This window comes from Capricornis sumatraensis, chromosome 8, assembly GCF_032405125.1.
Source record: "Capricornis sumatraensis isolate serow.1 chromosome 8, serow.2, whole genome shotgun sequence".
Classification (NCBI taxonomy): domain Eukaryota; kingdom Metazoa; phylum Chordata; class Mammalia; order Artiodactyla; family Bovidae; genus Capricornis; species Capricornis sumatraensis.
This window is the reverse complement of record NC_091076.1, coordinates 77,753,211-77,777,420: the sequence shown is the minus strand read 5'-3', so window position 1 is coordinate 77,777,420 and position 24,210 is coordinate 77,753,211. Positions and strand designations below refer to the sequence as shown.

At 47.0% G+C, this 24,210-nt stretch overlaps 1 protein-coding gene across 1 annotated transcript in view; it reads right to left on the bottom strand.

Annotated features, from left to right (window-relative positions):
• DNAH2 (dynein axonemal heavy chain 2) overlaps positions 1-24,210 on the bottom strand; it is a 102,360-nt gene that overhangs the window by 19,064 nt on the left and 59,086 nt on the right. The window contains exons 39-62 of the mRNA XM_068977985.1: positions 17,451-17,669; positions 17,127-17,244; positions 16,779-16,915; positions 16,119-16,256; positions 15,870-16,028; positions 13,730-13,882; positions 13,463-13,554; positions 12,989-13,187; positions 12,612-12,836; positions 11,417-11,521; positions 10,558-10,746; positions 10,294-10,379; positions 10,027-10,157; positions 9,723-9,872; positions 9,208-9,375; positions 8,860-9,020; positions 8,473-8,612; positions 7,089-7,221; positions 6,840-6,979; positions 4,149-4,359; positions 3,812-3,928; positions 3,502-3,643; positions 2,529-2,698; positions 2,299-2,415 (exon numbers count right to left, since the gene is read on the bottom strand). Coding sequence (XP_068834086.1) covers positions 2,299-2,415; positions 2,529-2,698; positions 3,502-3,643; positions 3,812-3,928; positions 4,149-4,359; positions 6,840-6,979; positions 7,089-7,221; positions 8,473-8,612; positions 8,860-9,020; positions 9,208-9,375; positions 9,723-9,872; positions 10,027-10,157; positions 10,294-10,379; positions 10,558-10,746; positions 11,417-11,521; positions 12,612-12,836; positions 12,989-13,187; positions 13,463-13,554; positions 13,730-13,882; positions 15,870-16,028; positions 16,119-16,256; positions 16,779-16,915; positions 17,127-17,244; positions 17,451-17,669 — 3,600 coding nt within the window. The remainder of the gene's footprint in view (positions 1-2,298; positions 2,416-2,528; positions 2,699-3,501; positions 3,644-3,811; positions 3,929-4,148; positions 4,360-6,839; positions 6,980-7,088; positions 7,222-8,472; positions 8,613-8,859; positions 9,021-9,207; positions 9,376-9,722; positions 9,873-10,026; positions 10,158-10,293; positions 10,380-10,557; positions 10,747-11,416; positions 11,522-12,611; positions 12,837-12,988; positions 13,188-13,462; positions 13,555-13,729; positions 13,883-15,869; positions 16,029-16,118; positions 16,257-16,778; positions 16,916-17,126; positions 17,245-17,450; positions 17,670-24,210) is intronic.

Genomic DNA, 24,210 nt, shown 5'->3' with positions numbered 1-24,210 from the left:
TTCTCAGATAGATCCCTTCAAGAGTATACCTTTTGGACTTTCCTGGCCATCCAGTTGTTAAGACACCATGCTTCCAATGCAGAGTGTGTGGGTTTGATCCCTGGTTGGGGAACTAAGATCCCACAACCCACATGGCACGGCCAAAAAATGAAAAAATGGAAAAAAAGAGAAAGTGAAAAAAACAATGGCACAGGTTTAAAAAAAAGAGAGAGTATACATATATGCAGACCAGAAAACCCCCCAAGACATTTTTTACAGTGCTGGGGGTTTCCTGATCAGACTGCAGCGTGTGAACAGGTGTTCTGAGTAAGGTGAGTAAGGTGAGTAAGGCTCATGTTAGGCCCAGTGGGTTTTTACACTTGTGTGGTTGACTTTTAACTTCTGTGACTTCAGTGAAAGTCTTTAGGCCAAACCTGTGTTATTTTGACCTTGGCAGATGGCTATAGCTTTGTCTATGAATGAGTGGCTTTCTCTATAGAGACAGGATGTTTGAAGCAAGACAATTTCTAGGAAATGGGGCTTGGGCAGGGGAGAGATGTAGTCTGCAAGGGTGGCCTTAAGAGTTCTGTGGTGGATGAAGAGTCTGTTCTGGGACTTCCCTGGTGGTCCAGAGGTTAAGAATGTGCCTTCCAATGCCCAAGATTAAGTGGGATTAAGTGACTTGCTGGTTACTGCCAGTGCTGGGGCTAGAACCCCACCTCCTGATTTCAATCCCCCACCACCTCGGTTCATCATTACCTCTCAACCTCTCTTGAAATCTTCACTCTTTTACTCTTTTTTTCAAGCCTAAACACTCACAGGTATGGCCATCCATTAGGAAAGGTTTCTCACCTCTGGATGAATCATATCCTGGGCCAAATAATTAGGGGTTGTCCCCTTCACATGTGGGGAAAAAATGGGCTTGTAGGGTCAGCTGCCAACAGCGTCATTCTCGGGAGAAGCATTTGTAGGGCACCTCATGTTAGGTCTCTGGTGGGGGATCTCACACCACATCTTGAGGACTTCTAGTTGGTAACAGTAAGCAAACAGGGAACTGAAATTTCTCCTTTGTTACTGAAAGTGTAAGATGCAAATTCAGCTTTCAATAGAACTTCAGAATCAGGCATGCTGAGCCACCTGCTTGCAGCTAGCACTGTGCTGACCCTGGACTCCTGCCAGTCCAACTAAGTAAGAATCTCTGAGGGAGCCTGGAAATCAGCCGTTTGAAGCCTTCTTTCCCGTCAGAGTTGCTCAGAGATGGGAAACCCTGAACACAGCTCTAGAGGTCTGGGAAGGGGCCCAGAGTCCAGCTATATTACATTTCAATCCAAATCTTGAGTAAATAATTTTAATCATTACTCATTTGCTTGGATCCCTGAAAATATGTATTTTCCCTAGGTCCGATTCTGACACACAGCAAAGGTTAGGGACCCCTGGTTTGGAAACTGCCCTAGAAGCCCCAGAAATGGGTCAGAATAGAATCTTCTTTGTGTGTATGTGTGTGTGCATGCTGGATCTTGGTTGCAGCACATGGGCTTAGCTACCCCGAGGCATGTGGGATTTTAGTTCCCCGATCTGGGATCAAACTGGTGTCCCCCGCATTGGAAGGCAGAAGTTACTTTCAAGGGAGGGGAGCTGGTGATTAGAGAGCAGAAGTTGAAAGGGAGAATTCTTACTGGGTACGTTTTCGTCCTTTTGAATTTCAAACCACGTGGATATATTTATACTACCTATTAAATCAATGATAGAAAATTAAATGAAAGACTGGAAGAGTTTTGAACTCTTGATAATAGCATTTATATTCTGCCTGATAGGAGAGTTACTTGTGCATGTATCTGGAAGGCGAGCACCTTCTGGACTATCTAGCCCTCTCACAGGAATAACCCTCTCTACCTCCATATGACAACCCCAGGTTCCAACACTCTCGTATTCCTCCAGGTCCAAGCAGCAGTGTGACATCCTTGCCCCAACCCCCGAGCAAAAACCCATTTGCCACACAGATTTCATCAGTTACTGTCTCAAGGACCTTCTCCAGAGGGCCCCAACAAAGGATGGCGAACACTGCTAGCTACAGGTCAGTTGTGGGAAGAGCTCCCTGGAGACAGCGCCCCTGTGCCTTTGTAATCGTCTCAACTGACTTAGCTTTCTGAGCCAGAGGCAGCCGTCTAAACAAGGCGCAGAGTGGGAGGCAGACAGGACTATAAGGAGGAGGGGGTAGAACTAGACAGGGAGAAATAAACACAAAGGAAGCATCCTAGAAATCGGGAATCTGGGAGAGCTACCACCTCGGAAAATGGAAAACATAGGTACGAGGCTCACCTCGCGCAGCTTCTCCTGAGCCTCAGCCAGGGCGGCTTGCTTCTCCTGAAGCTGGGCCAATGCAGCGTGCATGCGGATCCGCTTGGGCTCCACCACCCGATATAGCCGCCCGTAGAGCTGCGGAGAGACAGCAGGCACCCTCTCACTCGCCACCACTCACCTGCCATGAGCCTTCCATGCCCCTCCTCCCACCTGGCCTCACTGCTCCCACCCCACCTGTCGCTGCCTACCTCCATGGCCCGAACCCACATGCAGAGGGACTTGGCGGCCAGTGACACGCGGCCAATGATGTCAGGCTGGAAGTCGGGCTGGGCGCAGTAGGCTCCGATCTTCTTCAGGACCTTGTCTGAGATATTGTCTTTATCGAAGTGGATCAGTGATTTGATGAAGTTCTGTTCCCCTGGGGGATGAAGATTGGGGGCCTCACCTCCACTGCTCAGGCACAGCCACATGATTCCTGGCCTCAGTTCCCAAGGCCTGACCTCATCCCACAGTCCCTCCACTGGCCGTGCTCCCTCATCTAGACCCTTGAGGCTCCCAGAGCCTCCACAACCTCCCCAGCCTCTCCTCCCATCACGTACCTTCCACCCTCTCAGCCTGACCACTCATCCCACACAGCATTCTGTCTATATACTTTGCACTTTCTTCTAGGGCAGGAGTCACCAAACTATAGCTTACAGGCTATATTCCACCAACAGAATGCAGAGCAGGAAAAATATCACAAGAGTAAGACAGACCTTTGTTTTCCCTTTTCTGATTCTTGTCCTTTTCAGGGGTGGGGAGCAAAGGCACTCCTGTCCTTAGATTCTGTAATATATTCCAATATCCTTACAACAGCTTCTCCCTTTGTGTGTGTGTGTGTGTGTGTGTGTGTGTGTGTGTGCAGCTGAGTCATGGGGCATGTGGGCTCTTCTGATGAAGGATTGAACCCGTTCCCCTTCACTGGAAGTGCAGTCCTAATCACTGGACCACCAGGGAAGTCCCTCTTTCTTTTTTCTTTCGTTTGCTTAAATGAAGATGAGCTACCTACAACCGAAGACCTTAACTGATGGTTATGCCTCGTCTTCCCCACCAGGCTCTGTGCTTTGAGAGTGGGCACAGTGCATCCTTCATCTCTATCTCTCTGAGCACCTGATGCCCAGCAGATGATCAGAGGAATGCTAGGTGGGCTGGCATAAATTACCTTCCAGTTTCCTGGCTCACCTAGCTGCCTCTTGGCCTCTGCCCAGGTGGGATCATTGCCTCGAAGGATCATGACTGCCTGCAACACCATCTCCACCTGGGCTGGGGGCCGTCCGTATGACTTGATCTCTCCTATGTCCTTCTTGTTCAAAGATTCCAGGGCCTGAGAAAAGGGATGAACTTGAGGACCAGAGTCAACTCAGGTGGCAAGACGGGTCCTTTATGGAGACAGGACTTAGCTGAAGTTCCCCTCTTCTCCTCCCTTCCAAGGGGACTTTGAGAACAAGGAAGGCCAGCCCAGTCTCCTTCCTGTGCCTTCCCGTCCTGATACCCGCATGGCCTCTTCCAGGGCTGGTAATGCCTCTTCCAGATCCTTCTGGGCATTGTCGGCCAGTGCCTGGCACTTGACTTCCTCAATTGCAATCTTCTCGCTATTGGCTGTGACAGCCTAGGGATGAAGAGAAGACGAGGGTTTTGTCTTCACCTTGAGCAGAAGTGGGGGTGATGTTGCTAGTGGTAATGATGCAAGAGAAAGCTAAAGAAGACTTGAGGAGTGGAACTGGCACCCCCTGCCCTATAACTGATGGAGGCTGGGAAGCCCCTCTGCCCGGTGGGCACAGGGAATAGGGGACGTGAGGGGCAGGGGCGATCTGGGGGGGCGGGGGCACCTTCTGCTGCTCATCTGCTTCCCGCTTCTGCTGCACGATGATGACCAGGTACTCCTCGCACTGCTTCTGGAACTCAGCCACCTTTTTCTTGGCATCCTCCAGCTCCAAGGACATCACTTCCACTTTTTCCCTAGTTTCATCTATTTTAAACAGCCCTGTCCGCAACTTATTGGCCTGGTCCAGCAGCTCCTGCCGCTTCTCCGCCAGCAACCTAGGGGACAGAGTAGGATCAGGAACCCCAGGAGTCTGGGTCCTCAGAAAGGAGAGGCCCATGTGGCCTCCCTTCCCAGCGTGGCTCTGGTCCCTGACTTTCTGCTTGTTGCCACCACCACCACCCTAGTCAGATCTGTATCATTTCCTTGCCTGGATCATTGCCAACAGCCTCCCAACTGGTCTTCCTGTTTCTGGACTCTCGTCCCTCTCATTTATTCTACACACCGTTGTCAGAGTTGGCGTGCTGGCTACCGTTTTCACTGTACCACTTCCCTACCTGAGGCCTTTCCACTGTGCAGCGATTCCCCACTGTGCAGCAGGCAGTGGGGCTGCAGTGAACCAGAAAATACAAGTTTCTCTCAAGGGGGTGGCCATCCCTGGGCTTCAGTTCAATTCAGTTCAGTCGTGTCCAACTCTTTGTGACCCCATGAACCGCAGCACCCCAGGCCTCCCTATCCAACACCAACTGCCAGAGTCTACCCAAACCCATGTCCATTGAGTCGGTGATGCCATCCAGCCATCTCATCCTCTGTCGTCCCCTTCTCCTCCTGCCCTCAATCTTTCCCAGCATCAGGGTCTTTTCAAATGAGTCAGCTCTTCACATCAGGTGGCCATAGTATTGGAGTTTCAGCTTCAACATCAGTCCTTCCAATGAACACCCAGGACTGATCTCCTTTAGGATGGACTAGTTGGGTCTTCTTGCAGTCCAAGGGACTCTCAAGAGTCTTCTCCAACACCACGGTTCAAAAGCATCAATTCTTCAGCACTCAGCTTTCTCTATAGTCCAACTCTCACATCCATACATGACTACTGGAAAAACCATAGCCTTGACTAGACGGACCTTTCTGGACAAAGCCCTGGGCTTCAGCTTGGTTTTTTCCATTTGAGAGTGAATGTGGAATTGTATTGCCACAATTTCTGACGTTTTAAGACAGACTGGAAATCTGGAGTTTTCCAAGGCTTCAAGTTTTAAATGTTGGCAACTCATTCACAAAGTTTTAATGTTGTGCAGTCCCCCCAAAAAAGTCTAAGAAAGATTGTTTTCTGAATTAAATACTAAATATGGGCTTCCCAGGTGGTGCAGTGGTAAAGAATCCTCCTGCTAGTGCAGGACACACAAGAGATGAGGGTTTGATCCCTGGGTTGGGAAGATACGCTTGAGTAGGATATGGTAATCCATTCCAGTATTTTTGCCTGGAAAATTCCATGGACAAAGGAGCCTTGGCAGGCTACAGTCCATGGGGTCAGAGTCAGACATGACTGAGTAACTGAGCACGTAGGCACATGCATGTAAATTGCTTAACACAGTGACTGGGAAATCATAAACAGGATGTGAATCTATGGACCCAGGGAAGGCAAGGACTTGATTTTGTTAACTGGCATATATGTTCAGTTCAGTTCAGTCGCTCAGTCGTGTCCGACTCTTTGCTACCCCATGAATCGCAGCACGCCAGGCCTCCCTGTCCATCACCATCTCCCAGAGTTCACTCAGACTCACGTCCATCGAGTCAGTGATGCCATCCAGCCATCTCATCCTCGGTCGTCCCCTTCTCCTCCTGCCCCCAATCCCTCCCAGCATCAGAGTCTTTTCCAATGAGTTAACTCTTCGCATGAGGTGGCCAAAGTACTGGAGCTTCAGCTTCAGCATCATTCCTTCCAAAGAAATCCCAGGGTTGATCTTCAGAATGGACTGGTTGGATCTCCTTGCATATATATTACAAGTATCTAAGATAGAGCCTGGCACAGAATGTACATGCTCAGAATACTTGTTAAATGAATGAATTAATGTTGGCTATCATTATTATTACAAATGGCTTTTTCTTCACCTTGATTGAAATACTAAATCCAATAAACATGAGGGGTTTTTTTTTAACCTTTTTCTTATAAACTTCGAAGCAAATTATTGTGTTGTGCATGTAAAAAGACAGTCAATACAACTTAATGAATGAATATATAACTTGGGAATGGTGGAAAGTCTAGAAGATATTAAAGGCAGAGAGAAGAGGATATATATTGCCAAATATACCCATGATATAATGTCACAGTTGCAATGTGATTGGGATCAGGGACATCATTATTCCAGGAGACAAGGACACAGAGGTATATAAAGGGGTCACTGCCAGAGGGCCCCTGAGATGGCCACATCCCCTGGAACCCCTCTCTTGGTTTAACTTCCTGGACAGAAACAAGCCCCCCGCCTCTCTGCCATTCAGTTCCCAGTCCTCAGGTCAGTCCCCTTGGCCAGCTCCTGGATATTTTCCAAGACATTGTTTCACCAATACCCCTCAAAAGACACCAAGCTCCTGGGAATTCCCCAGTGGTTCAGTGGTTAGGACTCTGTGCTTTCACTGTAGACAGCACGGGTTCCATTCCCAGTCAAAGACCTAAGATCCCACATGCCACAAGGTGCGGCCAAAACAAAACCAAAAAATCCACCAAGTTCCCAGGCCCTCTGTGCCCCTTACTCTTCCATCATACTTTTTATATCCAGACACAAGTTCCAGGTAGTTAGTGGGTGTGACGTAGTTGTGTCTTCGAAGTTCCAACAGCATCTTCTGGGAATATGTGGCCACTGACCAGTGCATGGTGACGAAGATCTGGGCCACTTTCTTGTGGATCTGAGATCAATGCATAGAAGCTATGAGACAGAGCAGGAGTAGAGGCAAACGGAGAACGGAAATGGGTGGGAGTGCAGGGGTTGAGGAGAGATGGGGAGGAGGGCCTCACATTCTCCTGGGTCCCCAGATCGGCTCCCATCAGGTACTTCTCAGCCACCTCCAGCAGGGCCTCGCGTGGCCACTCTGAGAACCAGTTAATGGTTGTGCAGTTCACCAGGGCTGGGTATTGGCGGATCCAGTTCCTGGCAGGGGTTGTGAGAAGCGGTTAAGTCCATTCGCAGACTCGGCCTTCAGCGACTGTCTTTGCCACAAGTTCACTCATTCCCTAGGAACCCCGAAGCCCCATCCTTGTGCTCCTGTGTCGCCTTGTCCAGATTCTGCTCCCCTCAAAGCTGGTTTGGTGCATGATTTAGAAACAGCTTCTGGGGTCAGAAAGAGCCAGTTTCACACCAACCAAATATGGATCTTGGTCAAGTGGCGTAACCTTTTGAACATCAGTTTCCTCACCTCGAATAAGGAATAACAAAGCATACTAACTAGAGTTGTTAGGGGATTCAATGGGGTGACACATACAGGATGCTTAGCCCAGAGCTTGGTACACGGGGAATACACCACAAGCCAAAAATATTCAAAGATAAACAAACTGGTGACCTCAACTGCCTCTCTGCATAAGTTCTCTGTCCTTCCCCTCCTTTCTGATGCCCTTGAAAATACGGAGTATGGATCTCATGTGGTGGAGACACACAGGGAATATTATTCAGCCTTAAAGGGGAAGGGGATTCTGATGCTGGCTACATGGATAAACTTTGAAGACATTATGCTAAGTGAAATAAACCAGTCACAAAATGACAAATACTGCATGATTCCACATCTATAAGGTATCTAGGGGTGGTCACTCACAGAAAGTAGAAGAGTGGCTACCAAGGCCTGGGGGTGGTGGGAGAAGTGGGCAGTTCCCACTGGGTATCGAGTTACAGTCTCAGACAAGAATGCTCTGAGGATCTGCTGCATAGCAGTGTGAATGTACTTAAAACCAGTTAAAATGGTAAAATTTAAGTTTTTTTTAAACCACAACTTAAAACTTGAAAGAAAAAGAAAAAACAGCCTTCACCTTCCAGAAAAATAAACAAAACTGATCTACCAAAAAGGAGAGGATGAGTCCCATGTAAGTAACAGGAAGTTGCTGAAAGCAGGCACAGGCTGGGACTTGGTGGTCCAGTGGCTAAGACTCTGCGCCTCCAACGCAGGGGGTCCAGGTTTGCTCCCTAGTGAGGGGACTAGATCCCACATGGCACAACTAAAGATCCGGCAGGCTGAACCACGCCCTGGTGCAGGCTGCGACGTAAGACGCGGAGACACGTGGGCGCAGCGGGATAGGCTGGCGCTACTCCGGAGTCTTGGGGGCAGAAGGCAGGGAGACCAGGAGCGGGGAGGAGTGGCCCCCCAAACACACACCAACTCCCGAGGGAGAAGAAGGCCGACACGGGAGTCACCTGAAGGGGTCGCCCACGGGGCTGAGGCAGAGGATGATGTGCAGGTTGTTCCGCACGCGCTCGATGAGGTAGGTGAAGAGGCTGTCCGAGGACTCTGGCACCTGCTCAGCGCGCGCCTGGTCTATGATGAGCGTCTGGATCTGGTGAACGCCGCCACAGTCAGAGGGGGGAGGTTTCCAGGACAGCACCCAGGGCGGGAGGGAACAGCGGGGCACACGGGGTGTGGGTTTTAAGGCCGCTCTGCCCACCAGGGTCCAGGGAGGGAAGAAGGCCCAAGAGGAACAGTTCTTCCACCTAATGGAGGAGCTGGAGAGGGGGCGCGACAGCGGCATCCTCTGGACCTAGGAAAGCCAGAATCAACTGGTAGTGGGTGTAGAAGCATCGCACCTCTTCGAATTCATCCGCCTTATAGAGATTGGGGACCTCGCCCGAGCTAAGGATGTTGTTGATGTCCTCTAGGAATGATTCGTCAGCAATCTGGGTGTCCACGAAAAGGAACGACGTGGCCTTGAGCTCCACCCCAGCCTGGCGATACAGACGCTTGATATCTGGGCCAGGGGAGACAGAGACCTTTCAGATTCACCCTTCTGTCTGTCTTTCCTCTTCTATTAATTAGAAAGCTGTCCCCCAGCCAGGGACACATACAGGACACCATCTTCCCTACCTGGCTTCCCTCCCTCCTGCTATTTCACTCTCAGTCCCAAACCCACTTCCGTCTCAGAAACCCAGCCTTACCTTCTCGGAATTCCTGCCTCCGGTAATGTTTGGTGACCTCAATCTGGAAGGTGATGTACTCGCAGATGGATGAGGCCAGGCGGGCCAGACTCTGCCGTCCGCTGCCCCCAATGCCCACCAAAAGCATGTTGCCCCGAGGCTGTCCAATGACCCGCACGATCCGTGTGACTGGAGGGAAAGAGGGAGGATAATGATTTGGCTGAGCAAGCTCAGGGGACCTCCAGGCCCTAGGCTGGGGGCTGGGACACCTGACGCTGCAGTAGAGGGACCCACCAGTGTGGAAGAGGTTAGTGCCTGAAGCTTGGGTAGCAATTCACCATTCAACCTTCACCATGTCTGTTAAATACCGTCATCAAAGAAAAAATGTCCACCCATGGACACAAGCGCATCTGGGGTCAGGGAGGAGGGAAACTTCTGGGGCTCAGTTTGAGAAAGATCTGGGAAGAGATCCCCATTTCCTTGGAGTACCCTGTCACCGGGATGCTGGAGAAGGCCCGGGAACAGGAAGTGCTTACTGTGCTCGATGGCCTCTCGGAAGAGCACCAGCTGCATTGGCACGACAGCGGGTGACAGGTTGTACTCATTGAGTGCTGTCTCCATGGCTGTCTTCAGGACCGTCAGATCCGTCAGGTCCTCGTACACCTTGGGCTCCCGCAGGAAGTCCCCTGGGCCATGGCAAGAGGGGACAGATTCCAAATGCCTGGTCCTCCCCAGGCTTCCCCAGAGGGCCCTTCCTCCCTGGGCCCCAGTGCCCCGCCTCTTCTTCTAACCCGTCTCCTAAGACTCTCCAGCCTACAGGGGCCACAGCTCCTGGCTCACCAAAGATGGGAGAACGTTTGTCGGGACAAAGGTTATGAAACGTCAGGTCAAAGAAGGAGCCGAGTTTGTCGCTTAGGATGCTCACGAAGGCTTCCATGTCTGCGGCGTCAACCAGTCGGTCAGAAAAGACTCTGTTGGGAGGGAGCTGGAGTTAGATCTGGGATTGAAGAGGAAAGTGGCCCTGGGGAGGAGAGCAGGGGATGGGGATGGGGGAGTGGAGGCTTGGGCTTGGGGAGGCCTGGGTCTGGTGGGCCACAGCACCCTCACCGGAAGCATTCGTGGATCCAAAGTCGGGTGATGCTGGACTTGGTATCGTGGAAATCTTTGTTGGCCCTCAGCATGCCCTGGAACACCTGGGAGAGAGGCGTGGCCAGTGGGATGGAGGGAGGGAAAAGGGTCCCTCCAGAAGTTCTAGCGGAAATGGCATTCCGGGATGGGGTGATTTGGGGTGTGTGGGCTCACTTTGAGGAAGGGAGAATACCTCCAAGGAGGCTGTGCTTGGCCCAGGGGCAGGGTCAGATGGAGTTTCACCTTGGAGATGTCTCGAAGGTTGAAGAGGTAGTGGATCTTGGCGGGTGTGGGCAGGAAGCGTTGCACCACAGTGTTGTACACATCCAAGGTGGCCTCGGTCACCACGTTCCCAATGGGCTTCACCTCTTCCTCAAAGTCCTGGAGCTTCTGGTTGATCATGGTGCCAAATATCCGGATGATCTGGGACTCCTAGAAACAGGCCCTCAGACTCAATCTCGCAGCTCCTGGCCTTTTAGCCAAGGCGGGGACTCGGGTCAGTGGAGTAAAGTACTTGGGAGCAGAGTGGGGAGGGGCACAAAACACCCCTCAGAAATCAAGAGAAGTCATACTTTAGTGTATTTAAAAATCAGAATTAATGCAAACTGTCCACAATGAACAAATGCGAACGTTTTAAATAAAGACAGGATCTGTACTGTTGGTTTTTCCTTTTGCCTCGGGCTCTCATGTAGCTCAGCATGGCACTATACTGATCTTGTATTTGTTTAAAATGTTGGTGTTTTGTTCATCCTGAATTTTGGTACTGATTTTTTTTAATATTGCATTATTATTTGTCTGTATTTCTGAGGTTTGGGGACACCCCTGGGTTCTTCCCTTGCCTCCCCTAGCTGCTCTAGTCTCCTCTTTGGAGGGTGTGCCTTCCCTTCATCTGCTTGGGCCCCACTCTCTGCCCACTGGGACTGTCAGGCTTCACACACCAGAGCCAGCTCAGCAGAAGCAAAGATGCCTGCAGAGAGCAGAGAGTCTCCCCTCCAAGTATCAGAGCTCCCTGAATGCAGCTTGTGATCTGTGCCCTCATTCTCTAGGACACGGGTGGTTTTGCCTTCTATGGCCCCTCCCCCAGCCCCCAGGAAGCCCTCACCGTGGGGAAGGTCATGTTGATGATGTTAAATCGACTCTGCAGCCTTGGGGAGATGACAGTCCGTCCACCCCCAGGAGGGCCCATGGCGGCCATCAGGAACATGTCCTAGACAGCAAAGACCAGATGGGTCAGGTGGGGTTGGGGGAGACAGGCAGGAGGAGGGGAAAAGGAGGGGCAAAGAAATAGGGAAGATGTAAGAGGAGCCAGGAGGATGAGAGGGAATGGAGGGACAAACGGGAAGAGGGAAGAGCAGGAAGAAACATGGAGTAATGGGGATGAAAAGGTGAGGGAAAGGAAGGGGTTTGGGACGCTTTTAATGTCCACAGAGTTACTGAGGTAACTAATTTGTTCTTATTTCTTTCTCTTTTTTTTGGCCATGCCATTCAGCATGTGAGATCTTAGTTCCTTGACCAGGGATTGAACCTAGGTCCTTGGCAGTGGGAGCGCTGAGTCCTAAACAATGGACTGTCAGGGAATTCCCTATTTGTTCTTATGTCATCATTATAATCCATGTTCCCAACTTGGAAAATAGAGGTAAGTTAAAAAAAACAAACCACACACAACATTTGATAACATCTTCTGGACATTTTCTTCTATTTTAATATACACATATATTAATATATACTTGTATCTGTGTATGTATGTTCTTTCTCTGAAACATATGAATCTATTATTAGTTGAGTTTTGGACCCTGTCAGATAGATGAGTGCCCCAGAAATCAGGCTGAAATGACTGCCCGTTGATTCAGGAAAAATAAACAAGATGCTCAGGATCCCATGGGAGAACAGTCAGGACTGACAGGAGATTCCTGGATCCTGGATGGGGAGTGGAGAATTGGTACCAGGGAGGTGGTTCCTGAAACAATGGGAGGCGGAGAGGCCTGGAGAGGGGTGTTGTGGGCGGCTCTGGTTGGCATCAGTGTTGCCATGGAAGCAAGGTGTAAGAGGCCTGGGAAAGGAGTAGAAGTTGGAGGACAGGCTCCCTTGGTCACAAAGCACAGGGCAGTCAATGAAGAGAGTTACTGGCAGGAATTGACGAAGGAGCCAGATGTCTGGGTCCTAAGAAAGGCAGGACCCCCCTCTGTGGGGAGGAACACAGGCTTACAGGACTTTATCCTGGGGTCCCAGTGGAGTGGGGACAGAACCCATCACGGGAAGGAACAGAGACTCGAAGAACAGATTCTCTGGATGCTTACTCGAATATACTTGATGGTCTGCTTCGTTCGATCATACCAGAAGCCGTAGTCAATCCAGAGGCGAATCAGCTCCAGCGGGGGCTGGGACCCAAACGTGTCCTTGGCTGGCATATTGAGGTCATCCATGAAGGTGATCATGCTTTTGCCTCCGAAAGGCACATAGACACCCTTGGTTCGCTTCTCCACCCTGCTCTCAATGATGCTCTGCACATTATTAGATGTGGTCTGGTGGGAAAGGTACAGAATGAACGCTTGGGTCCCAAGAGAGAAATTCGAGGTTAGAGAGGCATGTCCAGCGGGCACTGGGCTCCCAAAGGGGAGCAGAGACAGGGAGGGAGCAGGGGCTGGCAACCTGGCCCGGGGGTCCTGCCACACACCTGCGCAGACATGTTGACTGTGAGCACTGACCACTGGCTGGAGGGCAAGGACTGCAGGACACTCTGGGCGATGGAGGTCTTTCCAGTCCCCACAGGACCCACCAGCAGGACAGGGTTCTGGCTGGCCACCATGGTGCTCACCAGGTAGTTGTAGCGGACAGTGTCGACGGTGGGCACCATGATCTTATAGAAGGGGGAGCTGGGGGTGGGGAAAGGGACTGTGTCTCAAGATCACGGCCCACTCTTTTCTAACTCCTGCTTCCTTCTGCTCCCCACTCTTTCTCTAGCATCACTGCTCTCTGATCACCCACCCTGCCTCCTGTGGGGCCTGGGGATCAGGCATTCTCCTCAGGGACCCTGTCCCATTTCCTCTAGCTTCTGCTTCCTGTTCTGGAAAGTCATCTCAACTCTCTTGCCACATCTCCCCCCCACAGCAATCCCAAGCCTGACCCACCCCCCAGGCCCGGCTCTGACTTTGGAGGGTAGCGCCAACTCTTAGGGAGCTTATCCTCAAATGATGTCCAGCTCCGCATCTTTGGGTCCACGAAATACTCGTACACTGTGTCCTGAGGACGGAATGTGTGTCAGATTACCAAAGCCTGTCTTTGGCTTTCCCTGCCCAGAAAAAGCACTCATAGATCGCGGGGAAGAAGAAAGAGAGCTGGGTGGCAGGCTGAGGCTCAAGATGTCTGAGGATCAGGGTTATAGAAAAATAGGACAGCTGAGCTGGAAGGCGCTGACCTTGTTGGGAAAAGTGCCCTCGATCTCTCGGAGGTAACTGTCGATCTTCTTGCGGCCCTCCTCATCCACAGAGGCACACACCGACCAGATCATGCTGAACACAAATGTCAGCTCTACCATGGAGGCAAAGTTCTCACTGTCAGCTGGGTTCACCTGCATGGAAAAGGAGAAGAGGAAATATCCTAAATCTATTAACTGAAGAGATGGAGACCATAATTTGAAGAGATACATGCACCACAGTGTTCATTGCAGCACTGTTCACAATAGTGAGGATGTGGAAACAACCTAGATGTCCATCAACAAAGGACTAGATAAAGCAGATGTGTACAGATATACAATGGAGTATCACTCAGCCTTTAAAAAGAATGAAATAATCCCATTTGCAGCAACATGGCTGGACCTGGAGATTATCATACTAAGTGAAGTAAGTCTGACAAAGAAAAACATCACTTATGTGAAAAATCTAAAAAATAATGATACAAATGAACTTATTTATAAAACACAAACAGACTCATAGAAAACAAACATATGGTTACCAAAGGGACTAGGTTGGGGAGAGGGACAAATTGGGAAGTTGGAATTAACATATACACATGACTATATATAAAATAGCTAAGCAACAAGGCTCTACTCTATAGCACAGGATCTCTCCTCTCAATACTCTGTAATGGTCTATATGGGGAAAGAATCAAGAAAGAGTAGAAGTATGTATTTGTATAACAGATTCATTTTGCCATACACCTGAAACTAATGCAACATTGTAAATCAATTATACCCCGATAAAAAAAAACTTTTTAAGCAACATAAAGGTGAATAGAAAAGAGAGAGAGAGACTTCCCTGGTGGTCCAGTGGTTAAGAATCTGCTTTGCAATGCAGGGGACTTGGGTTGGATCCCTGGTTGGGAAACTAAGATCCCATATGCTGTGGGGTAACTAAGCCTGAGTGCCACAACTAGAGAGCCCATGCGACTCAACACAGCCAAATAAATACATGTTTTTTAAAAAGAGAGATGGAGGGGTCTATTTTGGCAACTCATCACAAAGAATTAAAATTTCCCTCCCTTCCTGGTTCTGTTTGGAAAACCATGTAGTTGTAGAGAAACCTAAATCAAAACATTTACATAAACCTACTAAGCTACAAAAGCACCACGGGAAGTTGTGCTGAGACTCTGGTGTCTGCTGTATTGAATCCAGAGTCCTTATTCTGTCCTTCCAGCTCACACTCGCACACATCTCACCATCCTCTTCTCAGGGTCTCTGCTACAGCTAAGAGGTACCACACACCGACACCACCCATCAGCCCACCCTGCCCAGGGGGGGCTGGCTCTCCTATCTGTGTTTCTGCAAAAGTCATCCTGTTGGCATAGACTGCCCTCCTCTCTTTGTTCTGTTCATCAGCCTTCTTCCCCCAGCAGTCCTCCTCAGCAGTTGAGGGCCATTGATACTACCTTACTATCATTTTCCTACATGTCACCTTGCAAGTTCACCTACATAGTTTTAATTTATATTGATCATACCAGGAATGACACATACTGTTATAGATCCTAACTGTTATACAACTATATATTAATAGTTGAATGAGCTGGTAATGCCCTTAAAAACAATATGAACCATTTCTAGGCAGTGATTTAATCTCAGCAGAAAAATATCCAATTTTGGTCCTTACACCATAATTCTAAACTAAACAAAAATGTTCTTCAATATCAGTTAATCTGGAAATTTCTAAAGCCCCTCATCAGACTAATTGGGGAGCTCCTCCCAGCAAAAACAGTATCCCAAGGGCTCACAGATTCCAAGATTTAATACTTAATTTCAGAAGAATGGAGAAATGAGGAACCAAATGAACTATCCTCAGCTCTTAAATACAGGCAGGAAATTATAGTGAAGCCCATTGTGCTCTCTATCTGATTTGGATATAAATATAGAGTTTGGCCTTGCAGCACATGTGCCCACGTGGACACACGTGTGCACGCATACACACACCCTCATACACACCCTTGCTGCCTCCACAGTTGGTGAGGCCTCCTCTTGGAGTCTCTGCTCCACTCAAGCCTCATGTTCCAATTGTGTCTCAGACACATCGTTTCCCGGACATTTTCCCGGGAGGTTGAGAGCCCTTCCTGCCCTGGCCCCCTCTCACCCCATTCTCCGGTGTGGCCAGGGCGGAGTATAGCTTGCAGAGGGAGATGATGCCGCTATATTCTGGGAGGGGCACCAGCTCATTGCAGTTGTCCTTCTTGAAGGTCAGCATCTTGTTGATGAACTTTTCGAACATGTGCTGAAGGGGCTCGGCCTCCACCTGGCATTGAATGAGCAGGAGCTCTGAATTATTCTGTGCACCACCCCCAGGCCCCACTGGTTACTTCCCGCTCCTCCATCTCCTTCATACCTTTGGCCTCTTGTCCAACCATGACTGAACATAGGGCTTCCAACCTAGGTCTGTGTAGTCGGTATACACCATCCCACAGCGAGACACGGTGGCCGGGGAGGCCACTGCCAAGTTCTCCACTTCGAACAGGAGAGACACCTACAGATATACTTGGTCAGAATCTTGTCTTTCTCTCAGTAGTAAAAATACCCAGAATTCTGATGCCTCAAGGTGTCTCTACTGAGTACCACGTGTGGCAGGATGAATAAGGACCTAAGCTTTACAAATGATTTGGTTATTTAAAAAAATTAGGGCTTATTCAAGGTCATCCTTATGAGAAGTCTCTCTTCACCTCACATTGTTTGATTGAGTAGGAAAGGGTGGGCTCTTTACAAAAGCTCATAAATTACAGCCCAGGTGCACAAGGGCAGGTCATTCCCCCATATGTCAGTGGCAATGAGACTGCCTTAGTCTCTGCCACCGCGCATCCTGGTACACAGTTCTCTATAGGATTGTCCTCAGCGTCCGTGGCAGACAGGCATCTCTTCTTCAGTCTCACAGGCTGCCCTGAGTCCAGGTGTCCTCCTCCTCTTTCTTGTTCCTATAGAACTTCCTCTTTCCTCTTGGCCCTGCTCTTCCCCTTAGCCCTGCCCTGGGGCCCTCCAGTTTCCACTCCCCAACCTGCTCAGGCATTGCGATGCGCTCTCCATTGATGAGGGTCAGCACTTTGTTATCATCCATGACGGAGTTCATGCTCTCAATCCATAGAGTGTCCACAGGGCCATCGAAAAGGATCCACTTCTCATCTGGTTTCTCGTCTTGGTAGGAGGTGGAGGAGAAGGAAACCACAGCTTTGTTACCTTGCCCTCCCTCCATGCTCATCTTCCTGGAGACGCAAGCAGTTGCTTCCTGGGATCTCTGCATTTCCAAGCATTTTTTTCCCCCAAACTGAGTTTTCTATCCCCACACTGCCCACCCCCTCAGGAAATTCAGGAATCTGCTCTCCCCACCCCACGACCCCTTGGGTACCTGCACATGCCGTCCTCATGACACTGGACAGGACGCCATCCGTCCATTCATTTGTGTTGAGGTCATATTCCCCATACAGCTCCCCTAGGGACAGTGCCTTAGGGTTCAAAGGGAACTCCTAAAATAGACACAGGAAGGGAGTTTTGAGCTGCCGGCAGACACAAATCCCAGGCTGTCCCTTTATTTCCAGGTATTTGTATTCAGCCTCGGTCTCTCTCACCCCTCCCAGGCCGCCCTCCTGGTCTGTACTGCCCTCCCTACATCCTGGCGCCCCCACCTGCTACTCAAGTCTTGGACAGCAGTCCCACTGCCCCAGCTCCGCACCCTGACAATGTTGAAGTTGGGCTCCCCTGCGCGGCACAGGGAGGACAAGGAGGACTGGAGAATCCGCCATGAGGCAGTCTTGCCGCTGCCTGTGCAGCCCACGATCATGGTGGAGTGGCGGGAATTCTTGGTTTCATACAACTGGATGACCTTGGTGAGGGTGAACGGGGTGGGCTGCAGGCCCATGTCCCGAATCTCCTGCTCAATGGTCTCCCGCAGCTGAGAGAAGGGGAAATACAGGAAATGGAAAAAAATGGTGAGGCATATAGAGGGCTTTCAAAAGCTCCCCAGTGTCTGGGAGGATAATACTCAAATGGTTTTAAAAAATGGCACCAGGGCCCTTTGCACCCTGACAGTTGTTCTTTCCTTGGGAAGTTGGCCAGTTGCAGAGTTAAGAGATTGGGCTCTGGTGTCAGCCAGTCTGGGTCCGTAGGTTTCAGCCATGTGAACCTGCGTGAGTGAACTTCTTTGAGACTCAGTTTCCTAATCTGTTAACTGGGAGTCATGATAGTACTTCACCCTCAGGCCTGTTGTATTCAAAAAATAGTCAACAGGAAACACAATGTCTGATACAAAGTTCTACAAATATCTTCTAATATCATTCAACAAACATTTATTAAACCTCTAAAGTAGGTGCCAAGCAGTGTGCTTGGTGCTGAGAACAAATTAGTGTTCATCCCATTTCAGGGTCCATAGTCTAGTGGGGGAGCCAGACATTAAACAACTCACCAACTAAGTTAAAAAGAAATGCTTACAAAAGACGAAAACTCTGATTCGAGAAGATACATGCATCCCAGTGTTCATAGCAGTGCTATTTACAATAGCCAAGACACAGAAGTAACCTAAATGCTCATCAACATGAATGAATAAAGAAGATGTGATAGAAAATAATGAAATAATGCCATCTGCAACAACATGGATGAACCTAGATATTATCATATTAAGTAAGTCACACAGAGGATTAAGTAACTCGACAGAGGATGAGATGGTAGGATGGCATCACCGACTCAGTGGACATGAGTCTGAGTAAGCTCTGGGAGTTGGTGATGAACAGGGAGGCCTGGCATGCTGCAGTCCATGGGGTCACAGTCAGACACGACTGAGCGAGTGAACTGAACTGAACTGAAGTCACAGAGAAAGACAAATATCATATGATATTACTTACATGGAATCTTAAAAAATTATACAAATGAACTTATTTACAAAGCAGAAACAGAATCACAGACACAGAAGAAAAACTCATGGTTACCAGAAGGGGAAAGGGCAGGAATAAATTAAGAGTTTGAGATTAGCAGATACAGCTGCTATATATAAAATAAACAAGCACCCACTTTACAGCAAAATCACTGCAGATGGTGACTGTAGCCATGAAATTAAAAGATGCTTGCTCCTTGGAAGAAAGGCTATGACAAACTTAGATAGCATTTTAAAAAGCAGAGACATTACTTTGTCAACAAAGGTCCGTATAGTCAGACCTTTGTTTTTCCAGTAGTTTTTCATTTTTCCAGTAGTCATGTGTGGATGTGAGAGTTGGACCATAAAGAAGGCTGAGAGCCAAAGAATTGATGCTTTTGAACTGTGGTGTTGGAGAAGACTCTTGAGAGTCCTTTGGACTGCAAGGAGATCCAACCAGTCAATCCTAAAGGAAATCAGTCCTGAATATTCATTGGAAGGACTAATGCTAAGTCTGAAGCTCCAATACTTTGGCCACCTGATGCAAACTGCTGACTCATTGGAAAAGACCCTGATGCTGGGACATATTGAAGGCAGGAGGAGAAGGGGACAACAGAGGAAGAGATGGTCGGATGGCATCACCAACTCAATGGACATGAGTTTGGGCAAGCTCCAGGAGATGGTGAAGAACAGGGAAGCCTGGAGTTTTGTAGTCCATGGGGTCTCAGAGTCGGACATGACTGAGCAACTGAACAATGTTACAGCACAAAGAACCATATAAAATATCTTGTCATAACCTATAATGGAAAAGAATCTGAAAAAGAATATACATATAAATATATATGTAATTATACATCATATAAAATATGTATAATATATACACATATATATGTGGATTTACATATATATAAAACTGAATCACTTTGCTGTACACCTGAAACTAACACAACACTGTACGTCAACTAGGCATTAATAAAAATTTTGTGTGTTTTATTTTTAAATTTATTTTAATTGGAGGCTAATTACTTTACAATAATGTAGTGGTTTTTGCCATACATTGACATGAATCAGCCATGAGTGTACATGTGTTCCCCATCCTGAACCCCCCTCCCACCTCCCTCCCCATCCCATCCCTCTGGGTCATCCCAGTGCACCAGCCCTGAACACCCTGTCTCATGCATCAAACCTGGACTGGCGATCTGTTTCACATATGATAATATACATGTTTCAATGCCATTCTCCCAAATCATCCCACCCTAGCCTTCTCCCACAGAGTCCAAAAGACTGTTATTCATCTGTGTCTCTTTTGCTGTCTTGCATATAGGGTTATCATTACCATCTTTCTAAATTCCATATATATACATTAGTATACTGTACTGGTGTTTTTCTTTCTGACTTACTTCACTCTGTATAATAGGCTCCAGTTTCATCTACCTCATTAGAACTGATTCAAATGTATTCTTTTTAATGGCTGAGTAATATTCCATTGTGTATATGTATCACAGCTTTCTTATCCATTTGTCTGCTGATGGACATCTAGGTTGCTTCCATGTCCTGGCTATTATAAACAGTGCTGCGATGAACATTGGAGTACATGTGTCTCTTAATTCTGGTTTCCTCGGTGTGTATGCCCAGCAGTAGGATTACTAGGTCATATGGCAGTTCTATTTCCAGTTTTTTAAGGAATCTCCACACTGTTGTCCATAGTGGCTATACTAGTTTGCATTCCCACCAACAGTGTAAGAGGATTCCCTTTTCTCCACACTCTCTCCAGCATTTATTGTTTGTAGACTTTTGGATAGCAGCCATTCTGACCAGCGTGAGATGGTACCTCACTGTGGTTCTGATTTGCATTTCTCTGACAATGAGTGATGTTGAGCATCTTTTCATGTTTGTTAGCCATCTGTATGTCTTCTTTGGAGAAACGTCTGTTTAGTTCTTTGGCCCATTTTTTGACTGGGTCATTTATTTTTCTGGAATTGAGCTGCAGGAGTTGCTTGTATATTTTTGAGATTCTTTGTCAGTTGCTTCATTTGCTATTATTTTCTCCCATTCTGAAGGCTGTCTCTTCACCTTGCTTATAGTTTCCTTCATTATGCAAAAGCTTTTAAGTTTAACTAGGTCCCATTTGTTTATTTTTGCTTTTATTTCCATTACTCTGGGAAGTGGGTCATAGAGGATCCTGCTGTGATTTATGTCTGAGAGTGTTTTGCCTATGTTTTCCTCTAGGAGTTTTATAGTTTCTGGTCTTACGTTTAGATCTTTAATCCATGTTGAGTTTATTTTTGTGTATGGTGTTAGAAAGTTTCATTTCATTCTTTTACAAGTGGTTGACCAGTTTTCCCAGCACCACTTGTTAAAGAGATTGTCTTTTCTCCGTTGTATATTTTTGCCTACTTTGTCAAAGATAAGGTGTCCATAGGTGCATGGATTTATCTCTGGGCTTTCTATTTTGTTCCATTAATCTATGTTTCTGTCTTTGTGCCAGTACCATACTGTCCTGATGACTGTAGCTTTGTAGTATAGCCTGAAGTCAGGCAGGTTGATTCCTCTCGTTCCATTCTTTTTTCTCAAGATTGCTTTGGCTATTTGAGGTTTTTTTGTATTTCCATACAAATTGTGAAATTATTTGTTCTAGTTCTGTGAAAAATACCTTTAGTAGCTTGATAGGTATTGCAATGAATCTATAGATTGCTTTGGGTAGTATACTCATTTTCACTATATTGATTCTTCTGATCCATGAACATGGTATATTTCTCCACTTATTTGTGTCCTCTTTGATTTCTTTCACCAGTGTTTTATAGTTTTCCATTTATAAATCTTTTGTTTCTTTAGGTAGATATATTTCTAAGTATTTTATTCTTTTTGTTGCAATGGTGAATGGAATTGTTTCCTTAATTTCTCTTTCTGTTTTCTCATTGTTATTGTATAGGAATGCAAGGGATTTCTGTGTGTTAATTTTATATCCTGCAACTTTAGTATATTCATTGATTAGCTCTAGTAATTTTCTGGTTGAGTCTTTAGGATTTTCTATGTAGAGGATCATGTCATCTCCAAACAGTGAGAGTTTTACTTCTTCTTTTCCAGTCTGGATTCCTTTTATTTCTTTTTCTGCTCTGATTGCTGTGGCCAAAACTTCCAAAACTATGTTGAATAGTAGTGGTGAGAGTGGGCACCCTTGTCTTGTTCCTGACTTTAGGGGAAATGCTTTCAATTTTTCACCACTGAGGATAATGTTTGCTGTGGGTTTGTCATATATAGCTTTTATTATGTTGAGGTGGTGGTAGTCACACAGTCATGTCCGACTCTTTGTAACCCCATGGACTGAAGCCTGCTAGGCTCCTCTGTCCATGGGATTCTCCAGGCAAGAATATTGGAGTGGGTTGCCATTTCCTTCTCCTATGTTGAGGTATGTTCCTTCTATTCCTACTTTCTGGAGTGTTTTTATCATAAATGGATGTTGAATTTTGTCAAAGGCTTTCTCTGCATCTATGAGATAATCATATGGCTTTTATCTTTCAATTTGTTAATGTGGTGTATTATATTGATTGAGTTACAGATATTAAAGAATCCTTGCATCCCTGGGATAAAGCCCACTTGGTCATGATGTATGATCTTTTTAATATGTTGTTGGATTCTATTTGCTAGAATTTTGTTAAGGATTTTTGCATCTATGTTCATCAGTGATATTGGCCTGCAGTTTTCTTTTTCTGTGACATCTTTGTCTGGTTTTGGTATTAGGGTGATGGTGGCCTCATGGGATGAGTTTGGAAGTTTACCTTCCTCTGCAATTTTCTGGAAGAGTTTAAGTAAGATAGGTGTTAGCACTTCTCTAAATTTTTGGTAGAATCCAGCTGTGAAGCCGTCTGGTCCTGGGCTTATATGTATACATGTATATAATTATTATATATAAATAAGTTATTATAATTACATATACACATATATATGTGGATTTACATATATGTAAAACTGAATCACTTTGCTGTACACCCAAAACTAACACAACACTGTAAATCAACTAGGCTTCAATAAATTTTTTTTTAAAAATAAAAAATAAACGAATGCTTATAGAGCCATGACACATGTGGGTCCCAGAAGAGTGTGACCTTCTAAAATACACAGCCAATGCAACCAAATAATTTCAAACATATGCAGGATTTTACTTGTATCTCTCAAACACACTAAGAGGCCTCACTTCTACTACGTCCTTCCACTGTCTGAGAATTAGTTGTATTATCATGTTTGTGTGTATTTATGTGTGTGTATGTATATTGAGCATCATGCCCCAAGTTTTTTTTTTAATTAAAAAAATATTTATTTACTTGGCTGTGACAGGTCTTGTTGCAGCACACTGGCTCATTAGTTGTGGCATGTGGGATCTAGCTCCCTGACCAGGGATTGAACCCTAACCCCCTGCATTGGGAGTGCAGAGTCTTAGCCACTGGATCACCAGGAAAGTTTCTTTATCTCCATTTTTAACAAGGTTTTCTCCTTTCCTCAACTATATTTTGTGTCCCCCAAACCAGAGACCTACTATTTTTACCCTCTAGTCTTCTACCAAAGTGGAAAAGGGACAGCCATCCAGGGACACAGAGAAGGGGGGACCTGCCCTGAGACAGTCTGCCTCCAATCCTTCTTATTTTAGCTACATCCCCTTTACTCAGTGGGCTTCCCTGATAGCTCAGTTGGTAAAGAATCCGCCTGCAAAGAAGGAGACCCTGGTTCAATTCCTGGCTCAGGAAGATCCCCTTGGAGAAGGGACAGGCTACCCACTCCAGTATTCTTGGGCTTCCACAAGTCTAATTCCTTTACTCAGTGGCTCAGTGGTAAAGAGTCCGCCTGCAATGCAGGAGACGTGTGTTCAATCCCTGGGCCAGGAAGATCCCCTGGAGGAAGGCATGGCAACCCACTCCAGTATTCTTGCCAGGGAAATCCCATGGACAGAAGGATAGGCTACCCACTCCAGTATTCTTGGGCTTCCCTTGTAGTTCAGTCCACAGGTGGGCTACAGTCCACAGTCCATAGGACTGCAGGGTCAGACATGACTAAGTGACTGAGGATTAGCACCCTCAACACCTACTTCCTACTTAAAAATTCTCCCTACTTCCAGCCTCTCAGGTTTGCTGAGATTCACAACACAAGTCACTACTTGACTCATTTATTTCCTATGTCTATACTTCTGTTGTTATCGCCTCTCTCATTCACTCCATCCTTCCTGGTATAGATGCCTTTTTAAAAAAACATCCCTTTAGAGTAGTTGCAGCAGGTTTTCAAAAGGAAACAAAATTGTTTTTAATCCACCTTTTTACCTTGAAGTCCTCTCTGAATATAATGAGGTTGTTGGGTTTTTCAAATTTCAATTATATTTTTTCATTTGTAGCAATTCTATTGGTTCTTTTCAAGTCTACTCTGTTTAGAAGTATCTTGTTCCTGGATCACAGTTTCAAACTTCTCTCTTATTTCTTTAAACATATTAAATGTAGGTACTTTTAGAATTCTGTACTGATTATTGTCCATATCTGTAGTCTTCTGGGGTCTGATTGCACTGTTTTGTTGTTCTCTGGCTTCCCTTCATGATATCTTGTTT